Source organism: Heterodontus francisci, chromosome 42 (assembly GCF_036365525.1).
Source record: "Heterodontus francisci isolate sHetFra1 chromosome 42, sHetFra1.hap1, whole genome shotgun sequence".
Classification (NCBI taxonomy): Eukaryota; Metazoa; Chordata; class Chondrichthyes; order Heterodontiformes; family Heterodontidae; genus Heterodontus; species Heterodontus francisci.
In genome coordinates this window covers 23,288,434-23,314,389 of record NC_090412.1, presented here as the reverse complement: position 1 = coordinate 23,314,389, position 25,956 = coordinate 23,288,434, and the positions used below count along the sequence as shown (strand labels likewise).

At 44.3% G+C, this 25,956-nt stretch overlaps 1 protein-coding gene across 5 annotated transcripts in view; it reads right to left on the bottom strand.

The window, feature by feature from the left end:
• The window catches only part of washc2c (WASH complex subunit 2C), a 71,939-nt gene that overhangs the window by 5,209 nt on the left and 40,774 nt on the right, over positions 1-25,956 (bottom strand). For 3 of the 5 annotated variants that reach the window (XM_068020211.1, XM_068020214.1, XM_068020213.1), the window contains 12 exons: positions 22,567-22,692; positions 16,022-16,209; positions 14,666-14,759; positions 11,920-12,108; positions 10,022-10,195; positions 9,825-9,944; positions 8,912-9,031; positions 8,263-8,367; positions 7,850-7,957; positions 5,200-5,262; positions 3,730-3,939; positions 50-610 (listed from right to left, as the gene is read on the bottom strand). In XM_068020211.1, coding sequence (XP_067876312.1) covers positions 50-610; positions 3,730-3,939; positions 5,200-5,262; positions 7,850-7,957; positions 8,263-8,367; positions 8,912-9,031; positions 9,825-9,944; positions 10,022-10,195; positions 11,920-12,108; positions 14,666-14,759; positions 16,022-16,209; positions 22,567-22,692 — 2,058 coding nt within the window. The remainder of the gene's footprint in view (positions 1-49; positions 611-3,729; positions 3,940-5,199; positions 5,263-7,849; positions 7,958-8,262; positions 8,368-8,911; positions 9,032-9,824; positions 9,945-10,021; positions 10,196-11,919; positions 12,109-14,665; positions 14,760-16,021; positions 16,210-22,566; positions 22,693-25,956) is intronic. The other 2 variants (XM_068020212.1, XM_068020215.1) reach the window with 2 other exon arrangements.

Sequence of the window (25,956 nt, the reverse complement as noted above, 5' to 3'; positions counted from 1 at the left end):
GAGCACAAGGTTTCATCAAGCATCTATTTCTAACCAATAAAAAGATTACCTCAAAGATAGCTAGTGTTTTTGAACTCTTTTGTGTTGTTGGTTTAGTTTTCCCTAATTTTGCTACCCCAAAGAGATCTTCACCACCTTCCTCCTCGAGAAAAGCTGCTGGTTTGGGTTTCTTCACAGTCCGTTTACTGGACTGGAAAAGATCATCTGCACTTGGTGCAAATATTGATTGGGCTGGGTCCTCCTTGGGCAAAAGGTCCTCCCTTGCCCCAGCTGGAGTCGGTTCCTGTGCCAAATTTGGCTTGAACAGGCCGTCTGAATTGAAGAGGTCAGAATGCACCGGCAGCTTTGCAGTGGTGGCAGAGAGTGGGCCGACATCTTTATTGGGTGAAGATTCAGGCGGTGGTGACCATTTTGCCTTGGGCGCCATGTCCAAACTTGGTTTTTGCACCAGGACTGTCGGTGAAAAGTCTGCAATACCGCTCGCTTCTGATAATGCACCATCGACTTCCGATCTCTGGTCAAATTCTTCTATCTCATCAGACTGCTGAGCTGCCAGTCTCCGTGCCACCCTTGTTGGAGGTCGACGCTTCTGCACTACTCTTGCGCGGCTCTACAAGAAAACAGGATAAGCATGGGTAATTTTGCTAAAAGAAATAAGCATGTGCTGCCTATCACAACAGAATCTCAGACCACGTGATTCCAGTCCGCATAACTTCTTGTGCTCCCTGATCCATGTACCCACCCCCAGCCCTCGCTCTTCTCTCAGAACCCAGTGCATCCCACAGATCTCTTCAAGGGGTTAGGGTGGGAGATGTCATCCCTTCACAAAATAACCCAGTGCGCAAAGCGATTCGAACACAATTATTTCTAACTTGAGAAATGGTCAAATATTGTAGCAAGAACTGCAAAGCACGCCCATGCTAGCACACATGTACAGCATAAACAGTAAAGCGCTGAACACGATACTCTATCGTATGAATGGGACCCATGTAATTTCCAGCTTCACATTCAGTAATAGGTTTCACATCACAGTCTCAATTTTTTTACGTGTTAATTCTTTTGAGATCTTCGACCTTTTTCACTCAATATTTTTGGCATCTGTGTTTCAACTACTTGCATAGATCATCCCTGGTACCCTACAGCCTCAGGAATGTTTTCCACATGCCCTGATATTTCAGTAAAATTGGTGGAGTACCTGGACAAAGAGAACTCTTTTTGCCTGCACCAAATCGGCTTTTTGCCACCACAGGATTCTCGTCTACATGGGAACAGGAGGTGGCCAATTAGCCCTTAAGCCTGTGCTGGAATTCAATTAGATCATGGATAATCTGTATCTGAACTCAACCTGCCCACCTTGGCTCTGTAACTCTTAGTACCCTTACCTAACAAAATCTATCGATCACAGTTTTGTAACGTTAAATTGACCCCAACCTCAGCTGCCTTTTGGATTTCCACTGATTTGTGTGAAGTGCTTCCTGACAACACCCATGAAAGGCCTAGCTCTAATTTTAAGGTTGTGCCTTTGTTTGGACTCCCCCCACCAAACCCTTTAATCATCTTCAACACCTCAATTAGATCTCCCCTTAATTTTCTATGTTGACACTCCAGTGCACAACTGAGGGAGTGCTGCATTGTCGGAGGAGTCATTTTTCAGATAAAATGTTAAACCAAGACGCCATCAGCCTTTTCAGGTGGACATAAAGGAACCCATGGCACTATTCTGAAGAGCAGAGGAGTAATCCCCGGTGTCCTGGTCAATATTTATCCCTTAATCAACATCATAAAAATAGATTAACTGGTCATCATCAAACAAAGAACAAAGAACAGTACAGCACAGGAACAGGCCATTCGGCATTCCAAGACTGCGCCGATCTGTGTAAAAAACTTGCCTCGCACATCCCCTCCAAACTTTGCCCCTCGCACCTTAAACCTATGTCCCCTAGTAACTGACTCTTCCACCCTGTGAAAAAGCTTCTGACTATCCACTCTGTCCATGCCGCTCATAACTTTGTAAACCTCTATCATGTCGCCCCTCCACCTCCGTCGTTCCAGTGAAAACAAGCCGAGTTTTTCCAACCTCTCCTCATAGCTAATGCCCTCCAGACCAGGCAACATCCTGGTAAACCTCCTCTGTACCCTCTCCAAAGCCTCCACGTCCTTCTGGTAGTGTGGCGACCCGAATTGCACGCAATATTCTAAGTGTGGCCTAACTAAGGTTCTGTACAGCTGCAACATGACTTGCCAATTTTTATACTCTATGCCCCGACTGATGAAGGCAAGCATGCCGTATGCCTTCTTGACTACCTTATCCACCTGCGTTGCCACTTTCAGTGACCTGTGGACCTGTACGCCCAGATCTCTCTGCCTGTCAATACTCCTAAGGGTTCTGCCATTTACTGTATACCTCCCACCTGCATTAGACCTTCCAAAATGCATTACCTCACATTTGTCCGGATTAAACTCCATCTGCCATTTCTCCGCCCAAGTCTCCAACCAATCTATATCCTGCTGTATCCTCTGACAATCCTCATCATTATCCGCAACTCCACCAACCTATGTGTCGTCCGCAAACTTACTAATCAGACCAGCTACATTTTCCTCCAAATCATTTATATATACTACAAACAGCAAAGGTCCCAGCACTGATCCCTGCGGACCACTAGTCACATCCCTCCATTCAGAAAAACACCCATCTACTGATACCCTCTGTCTTCTATGACCCAGCCAGTTCTGTACCCATCTTGCCAGCTCACCTCTGATCCCGTGTGACTTCACCTTTTGTACCAGTCTGCCATGAGGGACCTTGTCAAAGGCTTTACTGAAGTCCATATAGATAACATCTACTGCCCTTCCTTCATCAATCATCTTCGTCACTTCCTCAAAAAACTCAATCAAATTAGTAAGACACGACCTCCCCTTCACAAAACCATCACTTTGATGTTTGTGGGAGTTTGCTCTGTGCAAACTGGCTGCCATGTTTCCTCCATTACAACAGTGACTATGTTTCAAAATTGCTTAATTGGCTGTAAAAATGTTTTGGGACGTCCTGTGCAAGTCCTTCCTTTCTATATTAGACGGAAGACAAGCTTAGCTTAGACATCCTGAAATTCAACCTGTTTAGGTCAGGTATCATTCTGCTGAATCTGTGCTTCACCCCCTCCAAGGTTAATATATCCTGAGGTGTGGTGCCTGAACTGAAAACAGTACTCGGAAGACAGAAAAACAAATCAGACTTTGTTTTAAGCTTTAATTACCAAACAGACTTATTTAACAGTAAGAGATCAAATGTTAGCAGCAGCAACACAATGTATTCACAGTTTTTGCACTAGGTTAACTCTTTTAATAGAAGAAAATAATTCGAAACTTAGCGCTAAAACTAGATTGAAAATTTTTTTTGTCCACTGGTTCTTCTCGTCTTTTCCAGTTCTTCAAAGCCTCTAGATCACGTTCAGTTTGCTGAAAAACAGACTGATAAATACCCCAAAATAGCGACCAGTGCTTCATGTATTTGAATTACTACATTTAATTCAGAAAGCCACCAAGAAAACACTTCTGAACAAATCATGCATCCTTAATACCTTTGAATTGCATAGTTTGGCTCCTCCCTCAACATTTGGTCAAGTTACTATTTTTGTAAATGAAGTTCACTTTTAAGCTCATCTCGACACAACTGAAAAAGAGAGAAAGCTAAATGTTTAAATGAAGTGCTTAACTTTTGCCACATCTTACCTTATTAACACTGGGTAAAGTGTCCACCTGCATTGGTTGATTGAGACTCACACTGATGCCTTCACCTGTAGCTGGTCCTGATGCTGAAGATGTGGCAAAACTCGGAGACAAACCAGGTGGAGAAGGAGGTGACACTGACCCAGGCATAACACCGGCAACTTTGGGTGAAGCTCCAGGCAGGAGAGTCGCTGGGTTAATCGCCAAGTTTGCCTAGAAAAAAAGAGGACAATTAGGGAATCTGGGATATAACCAGATATGAAATTACAAAGCTATGTTAAAATAGAGGCAAATATCAGAATAAGAGGAAGTAAGACAAGCATGTGCATACTGATACTGTTATACAAGTAAAAGCTGTTTAAAGAACTGTTAGTTTTTAAGCAGTGACGATTTGACAGCCCTTTAATATTCATTAACATGTTCCAAATGGAACAGCTTAAAAAGCCTGTTATCCTTTGTGCACCAACGCTGAAGCATGCAGTTATATTCAACAGTGAAGGATTTTACAAAATTCATTGTTTGTTCCTACACTTTGAGTGGAAATGCAACATGGAGCAGTATAATACCATGCAGCCTGCAAGAGAGAAGTAAAGTAAAACTCAAACTGTCAAGTCACAGATCCACTAACTAGATACAATGAATCTGTTTTCAACTTCACTGATCATCCACTTTAAGCCCATTGCCTCCTTGAGATCAGTGCTAACTAAACAATGGCTGCATGAGGGTCTAGAAAACCATACAGTCAACACAAGGAGGTTATCAATATCTGTGCCTAGGTTCTGTAACACACTCAAGTTGGTAAAGGAACCACCCAATGGAGTACTAAGCCACACAGACAAGGAGATCCCGACCAGATTCCCAACTTGCGCCAAGACAGTTGGGTTTAACTACAGCAGCAGTTCAGGTGCTGCAATTAGCCTCAGTGCTAATGGGGATGGGGGGAGTAAATCAATAGGTGCCCCTTTCAGAAAGTACATGCAAGTTGGCTGGATGAGAATGGGATCAGCCTTGGTTATAACACCCATCAGTCAAATAATCTGACAGCATCTCTGGTGAGATATCAGAGCAGCCATGAAATTGCACCCCAACAGCTTTGGAAAGGCAAGAGTGGGGAGAAAACCCAAGTGATCCCTGGATTTTCAATGGGCTTGGCCCTAGAGACTGGTGACTCAGGCATGATTTACTCCCAAAAGGCAACCATTTCATTTCAGAATTTTCATTTTTTCATTGCCTTCCTTGAGCACCCTTCACTGCCTCCACCCCACCCCCACTTCCCTCCACTTGACAGTGCTAATACAAGTACAGTGAAGCCCTCAGGGAGCATCCCCTGTTTACACTGCTCAGTGTCAACATGAGACACCACTATGAAGGGCAGATTTCTGAAGACAATGTGACAGCAAAAAGCAGGAAGTGTAAATGTGAAAAAGAAGAATTTTATTCATCAAGAGATAAGTGAAGTTACAAAACAGTTACTTGGAGTTTTCCAATCCGGGAGGAAGGCCCTTTTGTTTTAATGGGACCTGTGCTGGTGGGTTTCTGTAGAGGGAGGGGAGCAGGAAACGAAATCAGTCAGTCAATTTCAGCACCAAGTATTAAACACTGGGCAAAACTGTAACAAACAAAAATGCTCAATACCACTACAATGCACAATTTTAAATGCCATAATTGTGAATACCCGTTACCCCACACAATGTCCATGCTGGTTACCATACAGTGCTGATCTCAGCAACGGTTGTTAGCTTTCATATGTACACTGACGCCACCTAGCCGTACCTCACCATCACCTCTCTCAACTCCTCCACTGTTGCTAAATTGTCAGACTGCTTATCTGACATCCACTACTGGATGAGCAGAAATTTCCTCCAATTAAAATCTGGGAAGACTGAAGCCATTGTTTTTGGTCCCTGCTCCAAATTCTGTTCCCTAGCTACTGACTCCATCCCTCCCCCTGGCAACAGTCTGAGACTAATTAAGACTGTTCACAATCTTGGTGTCATATTCGATCCTGAGATAAGCTTCCAACCTCATATTCGCGCCATCACTACAGCCACCTATTTCCATCTCCATAATATCACCCGACTTCACCCTGTCTCAGCTCGCCTGCTCCTGAAACCCTTATTTGCGCCTTCGTTACCTATAAACTTGACCATTCCAATGCACTCCTGGCCGGTCTCCTACATGGACAAAAGAGCTGAACTTAAGAGGTGAGGTGAGAGTGACTGCCCTTGACATCAAGGCAGCATGTGACCGAGTATGGCATCAAGGAGCCCTAGCAAAACTGAGGTCAATGGGAATCGGGGGGAAAACACTCCTCTGGCTGGAGTCATACCGAGCGCAAAGGAAGATGGTTGTGGTTGTTGGAGGTCAATCATCTGAGCTCCAGAGCATCACTGCAGGAGTTCCTCAGGGTAGTGTCCTAGGCCCAACTATCTTCAGCTGTTTCATCAATGACCTTCCTTCAATCAGAAGGTCAGAAGTGGGGATGTTCGCTGATGATCGCACAATGTTCACCATTCGTGACTCCTCAGATACTGAAGCAGTCCGCGTAGAAATGCAGCAAGACCTGGACAATATCCAGGATTGGGCTGATAAGTGGCAAGTAACATTCGCGCCACACAAGTGCCAGGCAATGACCATCTCCAACAAGAGAGAATCTAACCATCTCCCCATGACATTCAACAGCATTACCATCGCTGAATCCCCCACTAACATCCTAGGGGCTACCATTGACCAGAAACTGAACTGGAGTAGCCACATAAATACTGTGGCTGTAAGAGCAGGTCAGAGGCTAGGAATCCTGAGGCGAGTAACTCACCTCCTGATTCCCCAAAACCTGTCCACCATCTACAAGGCACAAGTCAGGAGTGCGATGGAATACTCTCCATTTGCCTGGATGGGTGCAGCTCCAACAGCACTCAAAAAGCTCGACACCATCCAGGACAAAGCAGCCCGCTTGATTGGCACCCCATCTACAAACATTCACTCCCTCCACCACTGACGCACAGTGGCAGCAGTGTGTACCATCTACAAGATGCACTGCAGCAATGTACCAAGGCTCCTCAGACAGCACCTTCCAAACCCGCGACCTCTACCAACTAGAAGGACAAGGGCAGCACATACATGGGAACACCACCACCTGCATATTCCCCTCCAAGTCACACACCATCCTGACTTGGAACTATATCGCCGTTCCTTCTCTGTCGCTGGGTCAAAATCCTGGAACTCCTTTCCTAACAGCACTGTGGGTGTACCTACCCCACATGGACTGCAGCGGTTCAAGAAGGCAGCTCACCACCACCTTCTCACCACCACCTTCTCAAGGGCAATTAGGGATGGGCAATAAATGCTGGCCTGGCCAGCGACACCCACATCCCATGAATGAATTTTTTAAAAAAATTCTACCGTCTGTAAACTTGAGGTCATCCAAAACTCTGCTGCTGCAGGTGTCTTCACTCGTATCAAGCCCCGTTCCCCCAATACCCTTGTGCTCACTGACCTATACTGGCTCCCGGTCAAGCAACATCTAGATTTAAAAATTCTTATCCTTGCTTTCAAATCCCTCCATGGCCTCGCCCCTCCCTACCTCTAATCTCCTCTAGCCCCACAACCCTCCAAAACATCTGTGCTCCTATAATTCTGGCTTCTTGAGCATCCCTGATTTTAATCGCTCTACCATTGCTGGCTGTGCCTTCAGTTGCCTAGGCCCCAAGCTCTGGAATACACTCCCTACACCTCTCCCCCTCTTTATCTCACTTTGCTCCTTTGAGGCACTCCTTAAGACCTACCTCTTTGACCAAATTTTTGGTCATCTGACCTAATATTTCCTTATGTGGCTCACTGTCATATTTTGTTTTAAAATGTTCCTGTGAAGTGCCTTTGAATGTTCTATTATGTTAAAAGGTGCAACAGAAATACAAGTTGTTGTTGTCGTTGCAGCACTGCAGCTTAAATTACTCTTAAAACTTGCACAGTTGCTTTTGCGCTGTCACTTAATTTTTCCGGTAGTGTAAATCCACAGCACCAGGAGGGCCAAACACAAACATTTTCACCTGAAGCAACATAAACCTAACAAATTGGTGCCAATCTGGGTTCAAAACTGAAACAAAACATGAAACTTCCTTACTTCCTTCTCCTCTGGTCTCTCTTTGTTCAGCACTTCGCCATGTGCTTTCTTAGGATGCTCACTGGTGGCAGCATCGCACGAGATCCCTGTTCCCCTAAGTACTGGCTTCTTATCAAATGAAAGAAAAAGAGGGGGTCATTACAGGTCGTGACCACTGCAGTCGTTCAGAATCTACGCGGCAGACTGTACAATCCCTGGGCTATCCATCTCCTGAACCCTTGCATGATTGTCTTAGGGGGATGAAATGGCTGCAGTTCCTCCCCCACATCTCTTTGTCTCCTCCAGGGACAAGGTGTGGTTATGGGCTGGATCAGCAGTGGATGTGGTAGCCCTGTTATCTGGACTGGATAGGGCGGGATCAATGACCTTACTTCAAACCTTCTTTTTGTATGTTTGTAAATGCCAAGAATTACCGTTTGTGCTACAGGTGGCTTCTTAGGAACAGTCCTGAAGAGATCCTCATCTACACGATCTTCAAAAATACTCGCTGTGGATGAAGGTACCTTCGCAGACCATGGCTTCACATAGAAATAAAAATTAACGTTTTAATAATGAAACATGTGAATTACAAAAATTACTTTGAAAATACTCAGTTTATACCGACCAACGATTGGCTGGTTCATGTGGACTCAATCCACACATCACTTTAAATGGCCCAATATCACTTGGTCATCCACAAACCAGAAAGGATGCAGCTTCCAATATTGCAGGAAAATAATGAAGAGCACAGAGTTGCTTTTATCCCAGTCAGTCAGTTCCGGATTGGAATCCGGAGAGAACTGTGCAGTGCGCTCACTTGCAACACACATTCCTACTGATCAGTAAAGGTTAACTGATTCCCATTCTCCCCCATGGACATTTCATTTATTTTATTTCCACTGCATAGACGAGATGAAAGTTTATTCTGGGAAGTTTTTACCCTTTTTTCAGCTTAACATCCAAGACAAGCAGCATCCAAACAGACATTAAAAGTTTATCCCTTTGTCCCATTACAGATTGTGACTCACTCGGCCATCTATCTCCATTTTATTTCAGATTTCTGGCAGGTTTTTTTTCCATTACCTTTGTGGCACTGAACAGACTGTCGGTTCCGTCGAAGAGATCACTGCTCGGAAGCTCCAAGGGCTTCGTTTGAGGTGCAGAAGGAGGGTTAACAGGAGGCTTTAGTCCTGGCATTTTAACCTACAATATAATCCCAGGGTTAGGAGGCACAGGGTTGTCCTTTGCATCAGTTTGATAGCATTTTAGGTTAACTCTTGAATACTTTAGAAGCCATCTCCTGAATTAACTACATGAGTGAACCAGCACCAGAAGGCCACCACGGCAGACAGGAATTGACCCCGCAATTCCCACCCACTACCTGGCTAAGCCCTGCCCTCACTAACCCAGTGTGAAGCACCGAGTCGCTCAACTCCATAATCACCGTGTCCATGTTAGTCATAGAGAGATACAGCACTCAAACAGGGCCTTCGGCCCACCGAGTCTATGCTGACCATCAACCACCCATTTTATACTAATCCTACATTAATCCCATATTCCCTACCACATCCCCACCTTCCCCCACCACCTACCTACACTAGGGGCAATTTATAATGGCCAATTTACCGATCAACCTGCAAGTCTTTGGCTGTGGGAGGAAACTGGAGCACCTGGCGGAAACCCATGCGGTCACAGGGAGAACTTGCAAACTCCGCACAGGTAGTACCCGGAATCGAACCCGGGTCGCTGGAGCTGTGAGGCTGTGGTGCTAACCACTGCGCCACTGTGTTGCAGGTGTAACTATGGCGTCAGGAGCATCAAGCACAAGCATCACTCTGACGGCAGAAGATTCCTATACCTTGCAAATATGCAGCACAGGACCCCGTGGTTTGGGTGGAATCATTCTCTGAGCTGGGTGAACCTGTTCTACAGGCCATGCCCCTGCTGTAGGTGATGGAACAGGATTTCCCACTAAATAACAGAGTTCAGAACTAACCTCCGGTTTTACAGCATCAGCGAAGAGGTCCACATCAGGGTCATTGTCCTTCTGCTGGTGTTGACTAAACAGCAACTCCTCATCCTGGAACACTCTGGTACTTACACCACTCTCGGGAAGCTGAAAGAGAAGAAAATGATCGAAGTGGCCATTTGTTAAGCATAAATTCTCCAGTAACCTTTTGCACTGCAGCTTACCTTTTCATCATTAACCAGGCTGCACTGGCTGAGCGTATCCTCCAGATTCTCATCTTCCTCATCAAACAGGCTCACTACGGAGTTCAGATTGCTCTGCAATTCCTCCTGCGCACCAGCGACCCTCTGTCGTGATAAAGCATCACCTTCCTGGGAAGTGACACCGTCAGAGTCCAGCTAAAAATATTGGAATAAAAAATACCTGAATGCTTCACATGATGTTTTCTATTGGCAAGAGCGTGAAATCTATTACCAATGACAATTTGCACAGCAGGACTAAACTTAATAATTGAATAAATTACGAAATTAAAATTTACCAGCCAGCAGAATATAGGAACAGGAGGCCATTCAGCCCCTCGAGCCTGTTCCGCCGCCATTCAATTCGATCATCTGTATCTTAATTCCATCTAGCTGCCTTGGTTCCATAACTGTTCATATACTTACCTAACAAAAATCTATCAATCTAAGTTTGAAAATTTCAATTGACCCGCAATCTCAACAGCTTATAGGGCACAGCACTGCAGATTTCCACTATCCTTTGTGTGAAGAAGTGCTTCCTGAGATCACCCCTGAACAGTCTAGCTCTAATTTTAAGGCTATGCCTCCTTGTCCTGAACTCACCCACCAGAGGAAATAGTCACTCCACATCTACTCTATCAACTCCTTTAATCATTTTAATTAGATCATCTTCAATTAAACCACCCCTTAATCTTCTTTATTCAAAGGAATATAAGGGTAGTCGATGCAAACTGTCCTCATAATTTAACCCTTTCAGGCCCAGTATCATTCCGGTCACATGAGTAAAATAGTCTGTGCCCTCTTCCTCTGTATCTGGCTCTCCCTACCCATCACCCCCTAAATCCATCCATTCCTGATAAAGAATGCAGATGATGCCTCAATCGCAACCTAAAGCAAGCAATACCATCAAAGTGAGCCAAGCAGTGTCAGCTCAAGGCTCTCTAATAAAATGTTCATCTTCGAGTGCTTTCCCACCCAATTTCTCATTCAGAAATTGACTCGTGAGTAGGTAACTTGATCCATGCACTCTGGTTGGTTGGACCACTAGCATTCGTGGTGCCCTTCTCTTCAGGGAGGCATTTCACCTGATGTCTGCCTAGGTGATAATTAGGCTATCAGTAAAAATGTAAGGGGTTCAGTAATGTCCAACAAGGAAGGAAACCTTTCCCAATTCTTTCCCAATCTGGCTTTTCGGTGACTCCAGCCCCATTCCAACGTGACTAACTCTTAACTCCCCCCAAATTGGCCCAATAAGCCACTCAGTTGTAGCAAACTGATATCTGCACTAATTCAAGAGAGCAGTCCACTGATACCTTTTTAAAAAAAAGACTTGCATTTATATAGCACCTTTCATGACCACCAGATGTCCCAAAGCACTTTACTGACAATGAGGTACCTATAAAGTGTAGTCACTGCAGTGATGCAGGAAATGCGGCAGCCAATGTGCACATAGCAAGATCCCAAAAACAGCAATGTGATAATGTCCAGAGAATCTTTTGTTTTTTGTCATGTTGATCGAGACATAAATATTGGCCAGGGCAACGAGGAGAACTCCCCTACGCTTCTTCAAAATTGTGCCAAGGGATCTTTTATGTCCACCTGAAGACGTGGTCTCGGTTTAACTTCTCAACCGAAAGACAGCATCTCCAACAATGCAGCACTCCCTCAGCGCTGCACTGGAGCGTCAGCCTTGATTTTGTGCTCAAGTCCTGGAGTGGGTTTTGAATCCACAACCTTGGTGACTCCGAGGCAAGAGTGCTACCAACTGAGCCACAGCTGACACTCAAGCACTATTCTGGACAACTAAGAATGGGCGATGAATGCTGGCCTTACCAGTGACACCCACATCAAAAATAATCCGCAAGTAAGTATTACATTCTTACTGAGCTCGACACTTTTGTGCTTTTTTGTTGATCCAGAACATCGATCCCAGCGAACAGGTGAACTGCTCCCACCGGCCTTGGCTTTGCACCAACCCCTTGTTCCACTTGCCTCTTCCCATCAAACTCAACAGAATTATTTTCTCCAGTTTTGGTGAACAGCGATGACCCCTGGGGAGGAGCAGCAGGCTTCTGCCAAAGCAGAGTACAAAAGAAAAATTGAGTACAAAGCAGCCAATAAAACATTGCATGGAGCAACATGTGCACTTAAAGGATTCCTGCCCCATCCACAGTATCCTAACTCACACCATCCCATTCACCCATCACCCCTGTGCTCGCTGATCTACACTGACTCCAAGTTCGACAACACATTGATTTTAAAATCCTCATTGTTTTATTCAAGCCCCTCCATGGCCTGTTTCCTCCCTATCACTAATCTCCTCCAGCCTTACAATCCTTAGAGATCCCAGTGTTTCTCCAATTCGCACTTCTTGTTTGCCGATTTCCTCTGCTCCACCATTGGCTGTTGTGCATTCAAGACCACAAGAAATAGGAGAAGTAGGCCACGTGGCCCATCGAGCCTGCTCTGCCATTCAATACCATCATGGCTGATCTTAGGATTCAACTCCACTTTCCTGCCAGTTCACCATATTTCTTGATTCCCTGAGACCCCAAAAATCTGTCTATCCCAGCCTTAAATGTATTCAGTGATGGAGCATCCACAAACCTCTCGGGTAGAGAATTCCAAAGATTCACAACCTTTTGAGGGACAAAGTTTCTCCTCATCTCAGTCCTAAACGATCAGCCCCTTATTCTGAGACTGTGCCCCCATGTTTTAGATTCCCCGACCAGCGGAAATAATCTCTCAGTATCTCAGCTGCCTAGGCCCTAAGCTCTGGAATTCCCTCCTTAAATGTCTCCTCCTTTCAGACACACCTTTAAACCTACCTTTATAATCATGCTCTTGGCCATCTGTTCTAATATCTCCATATGTGGTTTGATAATCAGATTGTGTTTGTAAACACTCCTGTGAAGCAATTTGTAACATATTTTTCACACTAAAAAGATGCTATATAAAAGTAAGTCATCGTCGTTCTGGATGAAAACACCCATTCCTTTTGTATAAACTTAGCCAGCAAATTCAGCAGGCTACTTGATATGAAGAACGACCTTGTATTTATATAGCACCATTTACTACCACAGGCATCCCAAAGTGTTTTACAGCCAATGAAGTATTTTTTGACGTGTAGTCACTACTGATGAAGGAAGAGCAGTGGATGTGGTGTATATGGATTTTAGCAAGGCGTTTGATAAGGTTCCCCATGGTAGGCTCATTCAGAAAGTAAGGAGGCATGGGATACAGGGAAAGTTGGCTGTCTGAATACAAAATTGGCTGGCCCATAGAAGACAGAGGGTGGTAGTAGATGGAAAGTATTCAGCATGGAGCTCGGTGACCAGTGGTGTTCCGCAGGGATCTGTTCTGGGACCTCTGCTTTTTGTGATTTTCATAAATGACTTGGATGAGGAAGTGGAAGGCTGGGTTAGCAAGTTTGCCAATGACACGAAGGTTGCTGGAGTTGTGGATAGTGTGGAAGGCTGTTGTAGGTTGCAACGGGACATTGACAGGATGCAGAGCTGGGCTGAGAAGTGGCAGATGGAGTTCAACCTGGAAAAGTGTGAAGTGATTCATTTTGGAAGGTCGAATTTGAATGCAGAATACAGGCTTAAAGACAGGATTCTTGGTAGTGTGGAGGAACAGAGGGATCATGGGGTCCATGTCCATAGATCGCTCAAAGTTGCCTCCCAAGCTGATAGGGTTGTTAAGAAGGCGTATGGTGTGTTGGCTTTCATTAACAGGGGGATTGAGTTTAAGAGCCACGAGGTTATGCTGCAGCTCTATAAAGCCCTGGTTAGACCACACTTGGAATATTGTGTTCAGTTCTAGTCGCCTCATTATAGGAAGGATGTGGAAGCTTTAGAGAGGGTGCAGAGGAGATTTACCAGGATGCTGCCTGGACTGGAGGGCATGTCTTACGAAGAAAGATTGAGGGAGGTAGGGCTTTTCTCTTTGGAGCGAAGAAGGATGAGAGGTGACTTGATAGAGGGGTACAAGATGATGAGAGGCATAGATAGAGTGGATAGCCAGAGACTTTTTCCCAGGGTGGAAAGGGCTATCACCAGGGGGCATAATTTTAAGGTGATTGGAGGAAGGTTTCGGGGAGATGTCAGAGGTAGGTTCTTTACAGAGAGAGTGGTGGGTGTGTGGAATGCACTGCCAGCGGTGGTAGTAGAAGCAGATACATTAGGGACATTTAAGCGACTCTTGGATAGGTACATGGATGATAGTAGAATGAAGGGTAGGTAGGTAGTTTGATCTTAGAGTAGGTTAAAGGTTCGGCACAACATCGTAGGCCGAAGGGCCTGTACTGTGCTGTTCTATAGCAGAGGGAAATGGTGTGTGGCAGCACAGATTCCCCTCCTGCCCTCATATCATGTCCGCTTGTGCACTCAGGCAATGCTGCTCAGGCACCAGGCTGATTTGGCACAAAAGCCAGCTACAGATGGTTTACAAGAACCCCAGCTGAGATCAGCCAACTCAGCACCAGACCCAGGGTCTACTCGGAGATCGCAGCCGTCTGTACAGTGCAACTCCACACCAAGCAACATTGAGCAGTTTTTATTCGTAAACAGAAACATGAAGATGGCGTTTTACTGCCAATAGTATGACAAAGCACTTCGATCGCAGTACCTCAGGAGGAGCAGGTTTGGAGACTGCTGGCTTAGATGCAAAGAGATCACCATCATCTTCAAACAAAAGGGACGCTTTCTGGGATTTCTTCTGACTAGATAGAAAATTAAAGAGTTTACAACAACTACAAAACACCTACAGAAGCCTATTTCTGATAACACCTTGAGCTGTTTAAATGTATTCAAAATCTCAGCCTGCACTAACCTCCTCAACATCACAACCAAACGCGAAGTAAAGAAATAAAAGAGGAGAAAACTGTAGGGGAAGGAAGCACGATGGAAGGGAAGTAATGCATCTTTACAGATTAAAATGCATGCTTTGTGCATTTTCAACACTTCATGCACATGCCTTTTATCTTAGAAAATCCAGTTTCTGAAATGGAGCTAATTCTAGCTAAAGACTAATGAACTTAAAGCTCAAGCTGAACAGCTTTTAAATAGACAACACATATATACAGCAGACAATGGGAAACTGGTTATGTTCAAAGGTCAATGTTTCCAGGCAACCTGAAGGCTGCAGGTATAGTTTCCACACTGATACCGAAAGCAGCAAAGTGTGTAATTTTTTAATGTTAAACTTGGAGATAACTCATTAAAAAGGAGGATGACTGAACAACCATGGCGTCTGAACGTAACCTGGGAGATCAATGAGCTACTCTTGGAAAGTCTGGTTTAGCATCTTAGGCATTTACTGAGGTGACAAGTTAATATCCTAGGGAAACCCTGACTCATACCAGGGACAGTACAAATACAATACACCATATATACAAGGCATCTCCTGTACATACTTGACCCTCTACCTCTCTTTCCTCCTTTAAGACACGCCTTAAAACTACTTATTTGATCAAGCTATTGGTCATCTGCCCTAATATTGAGTGGCTCGGTATCAAATTTTGTTTGAGAACACTCCTGCTAAGCGCCTCAGAACACTTACTATTATAACAGCACTTTATAAATGCAAGTTGTTGTTGTACATATAGTAAATTATACCCTCTACCTAGCATATTTATACATTGGAGCATGGTATTCTTTCTTAAGTCCTCCATAACGTTTGCTCTCCAACATTATTTTGCTTTCATCTAATGCACCAGACCCCAGTCTGCTCTACTGGTAACATGCCCTCCCTGCAGTTTTGTCACCTTAAATTAGGCAGAAAGGCAAACAGAATGGCATGCTGGCTGGATCAAATGGCCACAGATGAATTCTAGGTCTGGACAGGGTTCCTTGATGGTTTTGGTTCTTGTACCAATTCCATCTGCACCTGGAAAAAAAAATACATCCGTACAGACTGCAGCAAGTCTCATTCACTACTGCATCCCTCTATGTGTTTTTCAAATACTGCATACTCCGGTCTCACCTTTCCTTCTGAGTCACACCAAACAAGTCCTCTTCACCATAGTCATCGAACAGACTGGTCTTTTTTGGTGCTCTTGAAGCTACTGTCGGCCTTGGTGCCACTTCCTTTCTCGATGAGGGCTGCGCAGCCTCACTGTCCACAACGCAGTCGACAACAGGTGTTTGTCGTCCCAAGTTTTGCCATTCATCCTACAAAGGGGAATATCCCATCAGCAGCTAGCTTTTGGCATATCAATATGTGAGGTTTGCAAAAACGTACACTGAAGTGCTGGAAAAAATTTGAGTGACTTACAAGAGGTGATTATTCCTAAATGCTGTCCTTGAAAGACTAGCAATTGAGACAAGAGGTAATGAGGGGGAAAATAATTTGCATTTTCAATGCCTTTAACATAGCAAAATCAACTGGAGAGGGTGCAAAGATTTACTAAAATAGTACCGGGGGTGAGGGACTTCAGTTAATTGGAGACTAGAGAGGTTGCAACTGTTTCCGTAAGAACAGAGAAGGTTATGGGAGATTTGATAGAAGTATTTGAAATCATGAGGGGTTTTAATAGAGTAAATAAGGAGAACTGTTGCACTGGAGAGCCAATAACCAAGGGATACAGATTTAATTGGCAAAAGAAATCCAGGGGGTTGATACGAATTGTTTTTAATGTAGCAAGTCATGCTCTGGAATACACTGCGTGAAAGGGCGATGAAGCAAATTCAATAACATTTGAGAAGGGAATTGGATAAATATTTCAGAAGGAAATAAAATTGCAGGGCTATGGGAAAGGGGGGGGGGGGGTGAGTGGGACGAATTGGATAGCTCTTTCAAAGAAGCACAGGCACAATGGACCAAATGACCTCCTTCTGTGCTGTGTGATATTATGACAACACTTTGAGCAGGAGTTAGCAGCAGGGAGGTGACTAAAGACACCATCAAATTAATAAAGAAAGACTTGCATTTATATAGTGCTTTTCACAACCACTAGATGTCTCAAAGTGCTTTACAGCCAATGAAGTATTTCTGAAGTGTAGCCACCGTTGTAATTTAGAAACTGCGGCAGCAAATTTGCACACAACAAACTCCCACAAACAGCAATGTGATAATGACCAGATAATTTTTTTTTTGTGATGTTGATTGACAAATATTGGCCAGGACATCAGGGATAACTCCCCTGCTCTTCTTCAAAATTGTGTTATGGATCTTTTACATCCACCCGAGCAGGCAGATGGGGCCTCGATTTAACATCTCACTCAAAAGATGGCACCTCCAACAATGCAGCACTCCCTCAGCGTAGCACTGGAGTGTCAGCATTGATTTTTTGTGCTCAAGTCCTGGAGTTGGATTTGAACCCACAACCTTGGTGACTCGAGGTGAGAGTGCTGACAACGGAGCCACAGCTGACACTCGAGCACTTTTCTGGGCAACTAAGAATGGGCAATAAATGCTGGCCTCATCAGTGATCAAAATGTAAATCTGCAGGAAAGTATTAAATTCTTGCTGAGCTCGACATACCGCTTTCGTGTTTCTCTGTCGTTCGAGGATATCTATCCCAGCGAGCAGGCAAACTGCTCCTACCAGTGAGAGTGCTAGCAACTGAGTCACAGCTGACACAATAGGTGGGCAGGAAACATAGAAAATAGGAGGAGTAGGCCATTCGGCCCTTAGAGCCTGCTCCGCCATTCGTTATGATCATGGCTGATCATCTAACTCAGTAGTCTGTTCCCGCTTTCGCCCCATACCCTTTGATCCCTTTAGACCCAAGAGCTATATCTAACTCCTTCTTGAAAACATACAATGTTTTGGCCTCAACTGCAACTGCTTTCTGTGGTAGCGATTTCCACAGGTTCACCACTCTCTGGGTGAAGAAATTTCTCCTCATCTCAGTCCTGAAAGGTTTACCCCATATCCTTAGACTATGACCCCTGGTTCTGGACTCCCCCACCATCGGGAACATCCTTCCTGCATCTACCCTGTCAAGTCCTGTTACAATTTTATAGGTTTCTATGAGATCCCCCTCACTCTTCTGAACTCCAACGAATATAATCCTAACCGACGCAATCTCTCCTCATACGTCAGTCCCACCATCCCAGGAATCAGTCTGGTAAACCTTCGCTGCACTCCCTCTATAGCAAGAACATCCTTCCTCAGATAAGGAGACCAAAACTGCACACAATATTCCAAGTGTGCCCTCGCCAAGGCCCTGTATAATTGCAGCAAGACATTCCTGCTTCTGTACTTGAATCCTCTATGAAGGCCAACATACCATTTGCCTTTTTTTACCGCCTGTTGCACCTGCATGCTACCTTCAGCGACTGGTGTACAAGAACACCCAGGTCTCGCTGCATATTCCCCTCTCTCAGTTTATAGCCGTTCAGATAATAATCTGCCTTCCTGTTTTTGCTACCAAAGTGGATAACTCACATTTATCCACATTATACTGCATCTGCCTTGCATTAGCTCACTCACTCAACTTCTCCAAATCACCCTGAAGCCTCTCATCCTCCTCATAACTCACCCTCCCACCCAGTTTTGTGTCATCTGCAAATTTGGAGATATTGCATTTAGTTCCTTCATCTAAATCATTAATGTATATTGCGAATAGCTGGGGTCCAGCACCAATCCCTGAGGTACCCACTAGTCACTGCCTGCCATTCGGAAAAAGACCCATTTATCCCTACTCTTTGTTTCCTGTCCACCAACCAATTTTCTATCCATCGCAATACACTACCCCCAATCCCATACGTTTTAATTGTACATGCTAATCTCTTACGTGGGACTTTGTCGAAAGCTTTCCGAAAGTACAAATAAACCACTGGCTCCCCCTCATCAACTCTACTGGTTACATCCTTGAAGAATTCAAGTAGATTTGTCAAACATGGTTTCCCTTTCGTAAATCCATGCTGACTCTGCCCAATTCCACTGCCCAATTCCACCACTGTTCTCTAAATGCCCCGCTATAAAATCTTTGATAATGGACTCTAGAATTTTCCGCACTACCGACGTCAGGCTGACTGGTCTATAATTCCCTGCTTTCTCTCTACCTCCCTTTTTAAATAGTGGGATTACATTAGCTACCCTCCAATCTGTAGGAACTGTTCCAGAGTCTATAGAACCTTGGAAGATGACCACCAATGCATCCACTATTTCTAGGGCCACTTCCTTAAGTACTCTGGGATGCAGACCATCAGACTCTGGGGATTTATCGGCCTTCAATCCCATCAATTTCCCCAACACCAATTCTCTACTAATACTGATTTCCTTCAGTTCCTCTTTCTCATTAAGTCCTGTGTTCCCCAACGTTTCTGGTATGATATTTATGTCCTCCTTTGAGAAGACCAAACCAAAGTATGCATTTAGTTGGTCAGCCATTTCTTTGTTCCCCATAATAAATTCCCGTTTCTGACTGTAAGGGACCTACATTTGTCTTCACCAATCTTTTTCTCTCCACATACCTACAGAAACTTTTACAGTCAGTTTTTATGTTCCCCGCAAGCTTGCTCTCGTACTCTATTTTCCCCTTCTTAATTAATCCTTTGGTCCTCCTTTGCTGAATTCTAAACTGCTCCCAATCCTCAGGTCTGCTGTTTTTCCTGGCAAATTTATATGCCTCTTCCTTGGATCTAATGCTATCTCTAATTTCCCTTGTAAGCCATGGTTTGGCTACCTTTCCCGTTTTACTTTTGCACCAGACAGGGATAAACAATTGTTGCAGTTCATCCATGCGCTCTTTAAATGTTTGCCATTGCCTATCCACCATCATCCCTTTAAGTAACGTTTCCCAATCCGTCATAGCCAACTCGCGCCTCATACCTTTTGTAGTTTCCTTTACTAAGATTCAGGACCCTTGTCTCAGAATCAATTACGTCACTCTCCAACTTGATGAAAAATTCTGTCATATTATGGTCGCTCATCCCCAAGGGGTCTCGCACCACCAGATTGTCAATTATTCCTCTCTCATTACACAACACCCAGTCTAGGATGGCCTGTTCTCTAGTAGGTTCCTCAACGTATTGGTCCAGAAAACCATCCCGTATACACTCCAAGGATTCCTCCTCTACGGTATTGTGACTAATTTGATTTGCCCAATCTATATGCAGATTAAAATCACCCATAAATACAGATGTTCCTTTATTGCATGCATCTCTAATTTCCTGTTTAAGGCAATTCCAACATCACCACTACAGTTTGGGGGTCTATATACAACCCCACTGACGTTTGTTGCCCCTTAGTGTTTCTCAGATTCCACATTGTTATAGCTAATATCTTTCCTCACTATTGCATTAATTTCCTCTTTAACCAGCAATGCAACTCCACCGCCTTTTGCTTTTTGTCTGTCCTTCCTAAATATTGAATATCCCTGGATGTTCATTTCCCATCCCTGGTCACCTTGCAGCCATGTCTCCGTATTCCCGACTATATCATACCCGTTTACATCTATTTGCGCAATTAATTCATCCACTTTATTGCGAATGCTCTGTGCGTTAAGGCACAAAACCTTAAGGCTTGTCTTTTTAACATTACTCGTCCTCTTCCCACTTTTTTTCACTGTGGCCCTGTTTGATTCTGGCCTTTGATTTCTCTGTCTATCACTTTTCTTATTCCCCTTACTGTCTTTTGTTCTGGTCTTTGATCCCCTCTCCTCTGACTCCTTGCAAAGGGTCCCATTCCCTTGCCATTCTAGTTTAAACCGTCCCTAACCACTGTAGCAAATACTCCCCCTAGGACATCAGTCCCAGTCCTGCCCAGGTGTAACCCGTCCAGTTTGTACTGGTCCCACCTCCCGCAGAACTGGTCCCAATGCCCCAGGAATCTAAAACCCTCCCCCTCACACCATCTCTTCAGCCACGTATTCATCCGATATATCCTGATATTTCTACTCTGACTAGCACGTGGCACTGTAGTAATCCTGAGATTACTACTTTTCAACTTTCTTCTTAGCTCCCTACATCCTGCTTTACGGACCTCATTTTTTTTTTTGACCTAGGTCATTTGTACCAATGTGTACCACGACTACTGGCTGTTCACCCTCCCCCTTCAGAATGTCGTGTAACCGCTTTGAGACATCCTTGACTCTGGCACCAGGGAGGCAACATACCATCCTGGAGTCTCTTTTGCGGTCACAGAAACACCTATCTATTCCCCTGACAATTGAATCCCCTATAACTATTGCATTCCCACACTTTTTACTCCTCCCCTGTGCAGCAGAGCTAACCGTGGTGCAATGAATTGGGCTGTTGCTGTTTTCCCCTGAGAGGCATTCTCCCCAACAGTATCCAAAGCAGTATACCTGTTTTGCAGGGGAATAGCCACAGGAGATTCCTGAACGGCCTGCCTAGTCCTCTTGCTCTGCCTGGTGGTCAACCATTCCCCTCCTGCCTCTGGGGTCTGAGCTTTCAGTGTGACCAACTCTCTATACGTGCTATTCATGATACTCTCCGCCTCCTGGATGCTCCACAGTGTTCCCAGCTGCCCCTCCAGCTCCGAAACCCAGGCTCCCAGGAGCTGCAGCTGGACGCACTTCCTGCACACATACTGGTCCCGCGCACTGGAAATGTTCGCGGCTTCCGACATGGAGCACGAGGAGCATACCACGGCTTTGAGCTCTCCTGCCATGACTTAACCCTTTAAATTAAACCTTCTGGAAGATCTTAATGTCCAATAATATCAGCTACTCTAGGGCCCTTCTTCCATGTTCCTCGTTACTGCAGAACTCCCAAAAAAAAAACTACTTACTATATTTGAAATAAACTTTTCTTACCCGAGATACTTACCCAGCTATTTAGAGCTATTCCCTAACAACAGTGACTCACCAACCAATCACCTTGCAGCTCTCCTGTGATGTCACTATTGGCTTTTTTTTTCAAAACTCCGGCATGCTGGAAGAGGTCCGACTGCTCTCCGCTTCGCTCCGGGAAGGTAAGAGACTGCGCCTCGATCGTTGGGTTCGATTTATAGGCTCCGCTCTCTGCGTTCTCCCCACAGGTCCGCTCCACTCCAGAAGGAATGTGGCAAGATAGAAAGAGGGGCTCCAGAGTGTGGAAGTGTGATACTGAAGACCTGTGTCATGATGGAGGGAGAAGGAAATGCTCAACAGACCAGAACTGGAAGAGCAACCCAGGACGTCGGTTAGAGATATGGCATGGAAAGAAATCATGGCATGATTTGAGGATGGAGATTTTGAAGTTGAAGTGCTGAAGAATAGAAATCCAATAAAAAAAAGAACAGGATGATACGCAAGTGGGATTTTGTGACTAGGACGCAGAGCTCTGGGTGAATTAGTCCAGAGGGGTAAAATTTGGGAGACCAGCAAGGGCAGCATTGGAGAGAGAGAAGGATTAGGGTGGCAAAAGTACTATGGGAATTTCAGCAGCAGTGAGGGGGGTGGGGGAAGATGGGCAATATTCCAGAAGTGGAAGCAGTCTCGGTAATGGACTGTGTGTGGAATTTGCAGCTCAGGATCAAGGAACATTGCGAACACTACACACTAGTGAATTGGGCAAGCATTCAGGAAGGATAAGGTTCTTAGCAGACCTGTGTACATTTTCCAAACTCCTTACCTTGTCATCACTGTCAAACAATGCAGTGGATTTCGATCCACTGGTTGGAAGTTTAGGTTCATGCGGTTGCTGAGATTTCTTTGAGGCTGCAGCATCCTTTGAAGGAGCAGAAGTGAAGAGATCACCCTATAAAATTCAGCAGAAACAGAAGGTAGCAGCAGACTCACAGGAGGAGGCATCAGTACCCTTCAACATACCCACACATACACCAATCATTCGCACACCAGAGATAAGCCAAACATTCACTCTTCCAGGGTTACTGCACACAGATTATAGCAGTTAATCCATTCACTGGCCATAATAAGAAGCCAATGCACTCAGCAAGGGCTTTTCACCATGCATTGCATGTTAATAATGCTATAAGATTCAGACATCCATTCATTAATGCAGACAGGACACACATATTTAACTGAAATTTACCAATAACACAAGTCAACCAAGTCAGTCACATACTTACTTTCTGAATGAAGTATAACTGCCAAAAGAACTGCAGAACATAAGAAATAGGAGCAGGAGTCGGCCATTTGGCCCTTTGAGCCTGCTCCACCATTCAACAAGATCACAGCTGGTCTTCTACCTCAACGCCACCGCCCCACACTGCCCAAGGATTTACCACATTCTCAGTGAAGAAATTTATCATCTCAGTCCGAAATAACCGACCCCTTATTGTGAGACTGTGACCCCTGGTTCTCCATTCACCTGCCAGGGGAAAGATCCTCCCAACGTTTACCCTGTCACGCCCCTTAAGATTTTTCAATGAGATCACCTCTCACTCTTCTAAACTCTAGGGAATATAGGAACAGGAGTACAAAAGCTAAATACTGCAGATGCTGGAAATCTGAAATAAAAACAGAAAATACTGGAAATACTCAGCAGGTCTGGCAGTATCTGTGGAGACAGAAACAGAGTTAACATTTCAGGTCTGTGGAACACTGGAGCAAGCCAAGGACGTAAAGGTCAGAGTGGAAACAAAGTAGAGAATTGAAATGACAGGCAACAGGAAGCTCAGGGTCATGCTTGCAGACTGAACGGACTGGTCAACCCATCTGTTCAAGTCAACCCAAGCTCAAGGAACAGCACCTCATGTTTCAACTGGGCAATTTACAACCTTCTGGACTCTGAGTTCAGCAATTTTATATCCTAACCTTTATCTTCATTTTGTGTTTTTTTTTGCTGATTCAGTTTTTTTTTCATTTGTTTCTTAATCCCTTTACTTTGCGTTCAGATGGCTGCTATCCTGGCACTCACACCTCATCTAGACACATCTTTTATTTCTTTACTCAACCCATTATCACTCCCTTTGCACCCTTAAACCTTTTGTCATTTAATCTCTCCTGCTCCCCACCCTATCACAGACCTTCCCTTTTCTTCTTCTTCCCACCTTCCCCTTTCACTTGCTCAAAACCTAATACATTTCCAACTTTTCCCAGTTCTGATGAAAGGTCATTGACCTGAAACATTAACTCTATTTCTCTCTCCACAGAAGCTGCCAGACCTGACTGTTCCTCGCATTTTCTGTTTTTCTTTAGGAACAGGAAAGTCTGTCTTTCTTTTCTTTCTTTCCATTTAGCCCCTCAAGCCTGTTCCACTATTCAGCGAGATCATGGCTGATCCGCGACCTACCTCCATATACCTGCTTTTGCCCCATATCCTTTAATACCTTTGGCTAACAAAAATCTATCAATCTCAGAATTAAAATTTACAATTGATCCAGCATCAATTTTCATTTGTAGCAGACAGCTCCAAACTTCTATCACCATTTGTGTGTCGATGGGTTTCCCAATTTCACTCCTGAAAGGTCTGGCTCTAATTTTTAGACTATGTCCCCTCCTCCCAGATTCCCCAACCAACGAAAATAGTTGCTCTTGATCTACCCTAATTGTTCCCCTCAATAACTTGAAAACTTGGATCAAATCACCCCTTAACCGTCTAATTCCAGGGAATACAACCGTAGTTTGTGTAATCTCTCTTCATAATTTAACCCAAGGGAGTCCAGGTATCATTCTGCTAAATCTACACTGTACTCGATCCAAGACCAATATACACTTCCTAAGGTGTGATGCCTAGAACTGCTCGCAGTACTCCAGGTGTGGTCTAAGCAGGGCCTTGCCGAGATGAAGCAGGACTTCTACCCAGTGTATTCCAATACTTTGGATATAAAGGCCAGCATGCTATTCGCCTTTTTGATTATTTTCTGCACCTGATGACATGTTCATGATCTGTGTACCTGGACCTCAAAATCTCTTTGGATGGCCACTGTTTCTAGCATTAGAAGCATCCTGTTCCATCTGTTTTTGGTCTAAAACAGATCTCACTATTGCCTATGTTGAATTCAATTTGCCAGTACTGTACACAAGGTGTGGTCTCACAAGGCCCTACATAACTGCAGTAAGTTTTTTTTTGCTTTTGTACTCCAATTCTTTTGCAATAACGGCTAACACACCCATTTGCTTTCCCAATTGCTTGCTGAACCCACGTTAACCTTCTGTGATTTGTGTACAAGGACACAAAGGTTCCTCTGAATATCAACATTTCCCAGTCTCACTATTTAAAAAATATTCTGTTTTTCTACTTTTCCTACCAAAATGGATAACTTCACACTTCTCCATATTATATTCCAGTTGCCACGTTCTTGTTCACTCACTTAACCTGTCTATATCCACTTGCAGCTTCTTGTGTCCTCACAGATTACTTTCCCTCCTAACTTTGTATCGTCAGCAAACTTGGATATTACATTACACTTGGTCCCCTCAAAGTCAGTAATACAGATTGTAAATAGCTGAGACCCAAGCAGTGAACCTTCCTGAACCCTGCTAATTACAGTCTGCCAACCCATATATGAACCATATATTGTTTTCTATTCATTAACCAATCCTCAATCCATGTGAATATAGGCCCCTAATCCCATGAGCCCTAATTTTGTGTAACTGTCTGACATCTTACCAAATGCTTTTTGAAAATCCAAATTCACCAGTTGTTACCTCAAAAAACTGTCGCAGATTTGTCGAGTACGATTTCCCTTTCATAAATCTGTGTGGATGCTGCCTAAACATATGATTTTTTAAGTGCCCTGTTATCATGTCCCTAACAATCAATTGTAGCATTTTGTCTACTACTGATGTTAGGCTAACTGGCCTATAGTTCCCTATTTTCTATCTCTCTCTTTTCTTGAATTGCAGGGTTACATTTGCTACCCTCCAATCCATGGAGACCATTCTAAAATCTAGAGAACTCTGGAAGATCAAAACTAATGGATCCATTATCTCTGTAACCACCTTCCTTAAAACCCGAGGACAGACGTCTGCAACCTGTGGCTCTAACATCTCATTTGTGGATCCCAACCTTTCCCAGTTGTATCACATTAACATGAAAAAAATCCTAAAAAAACAT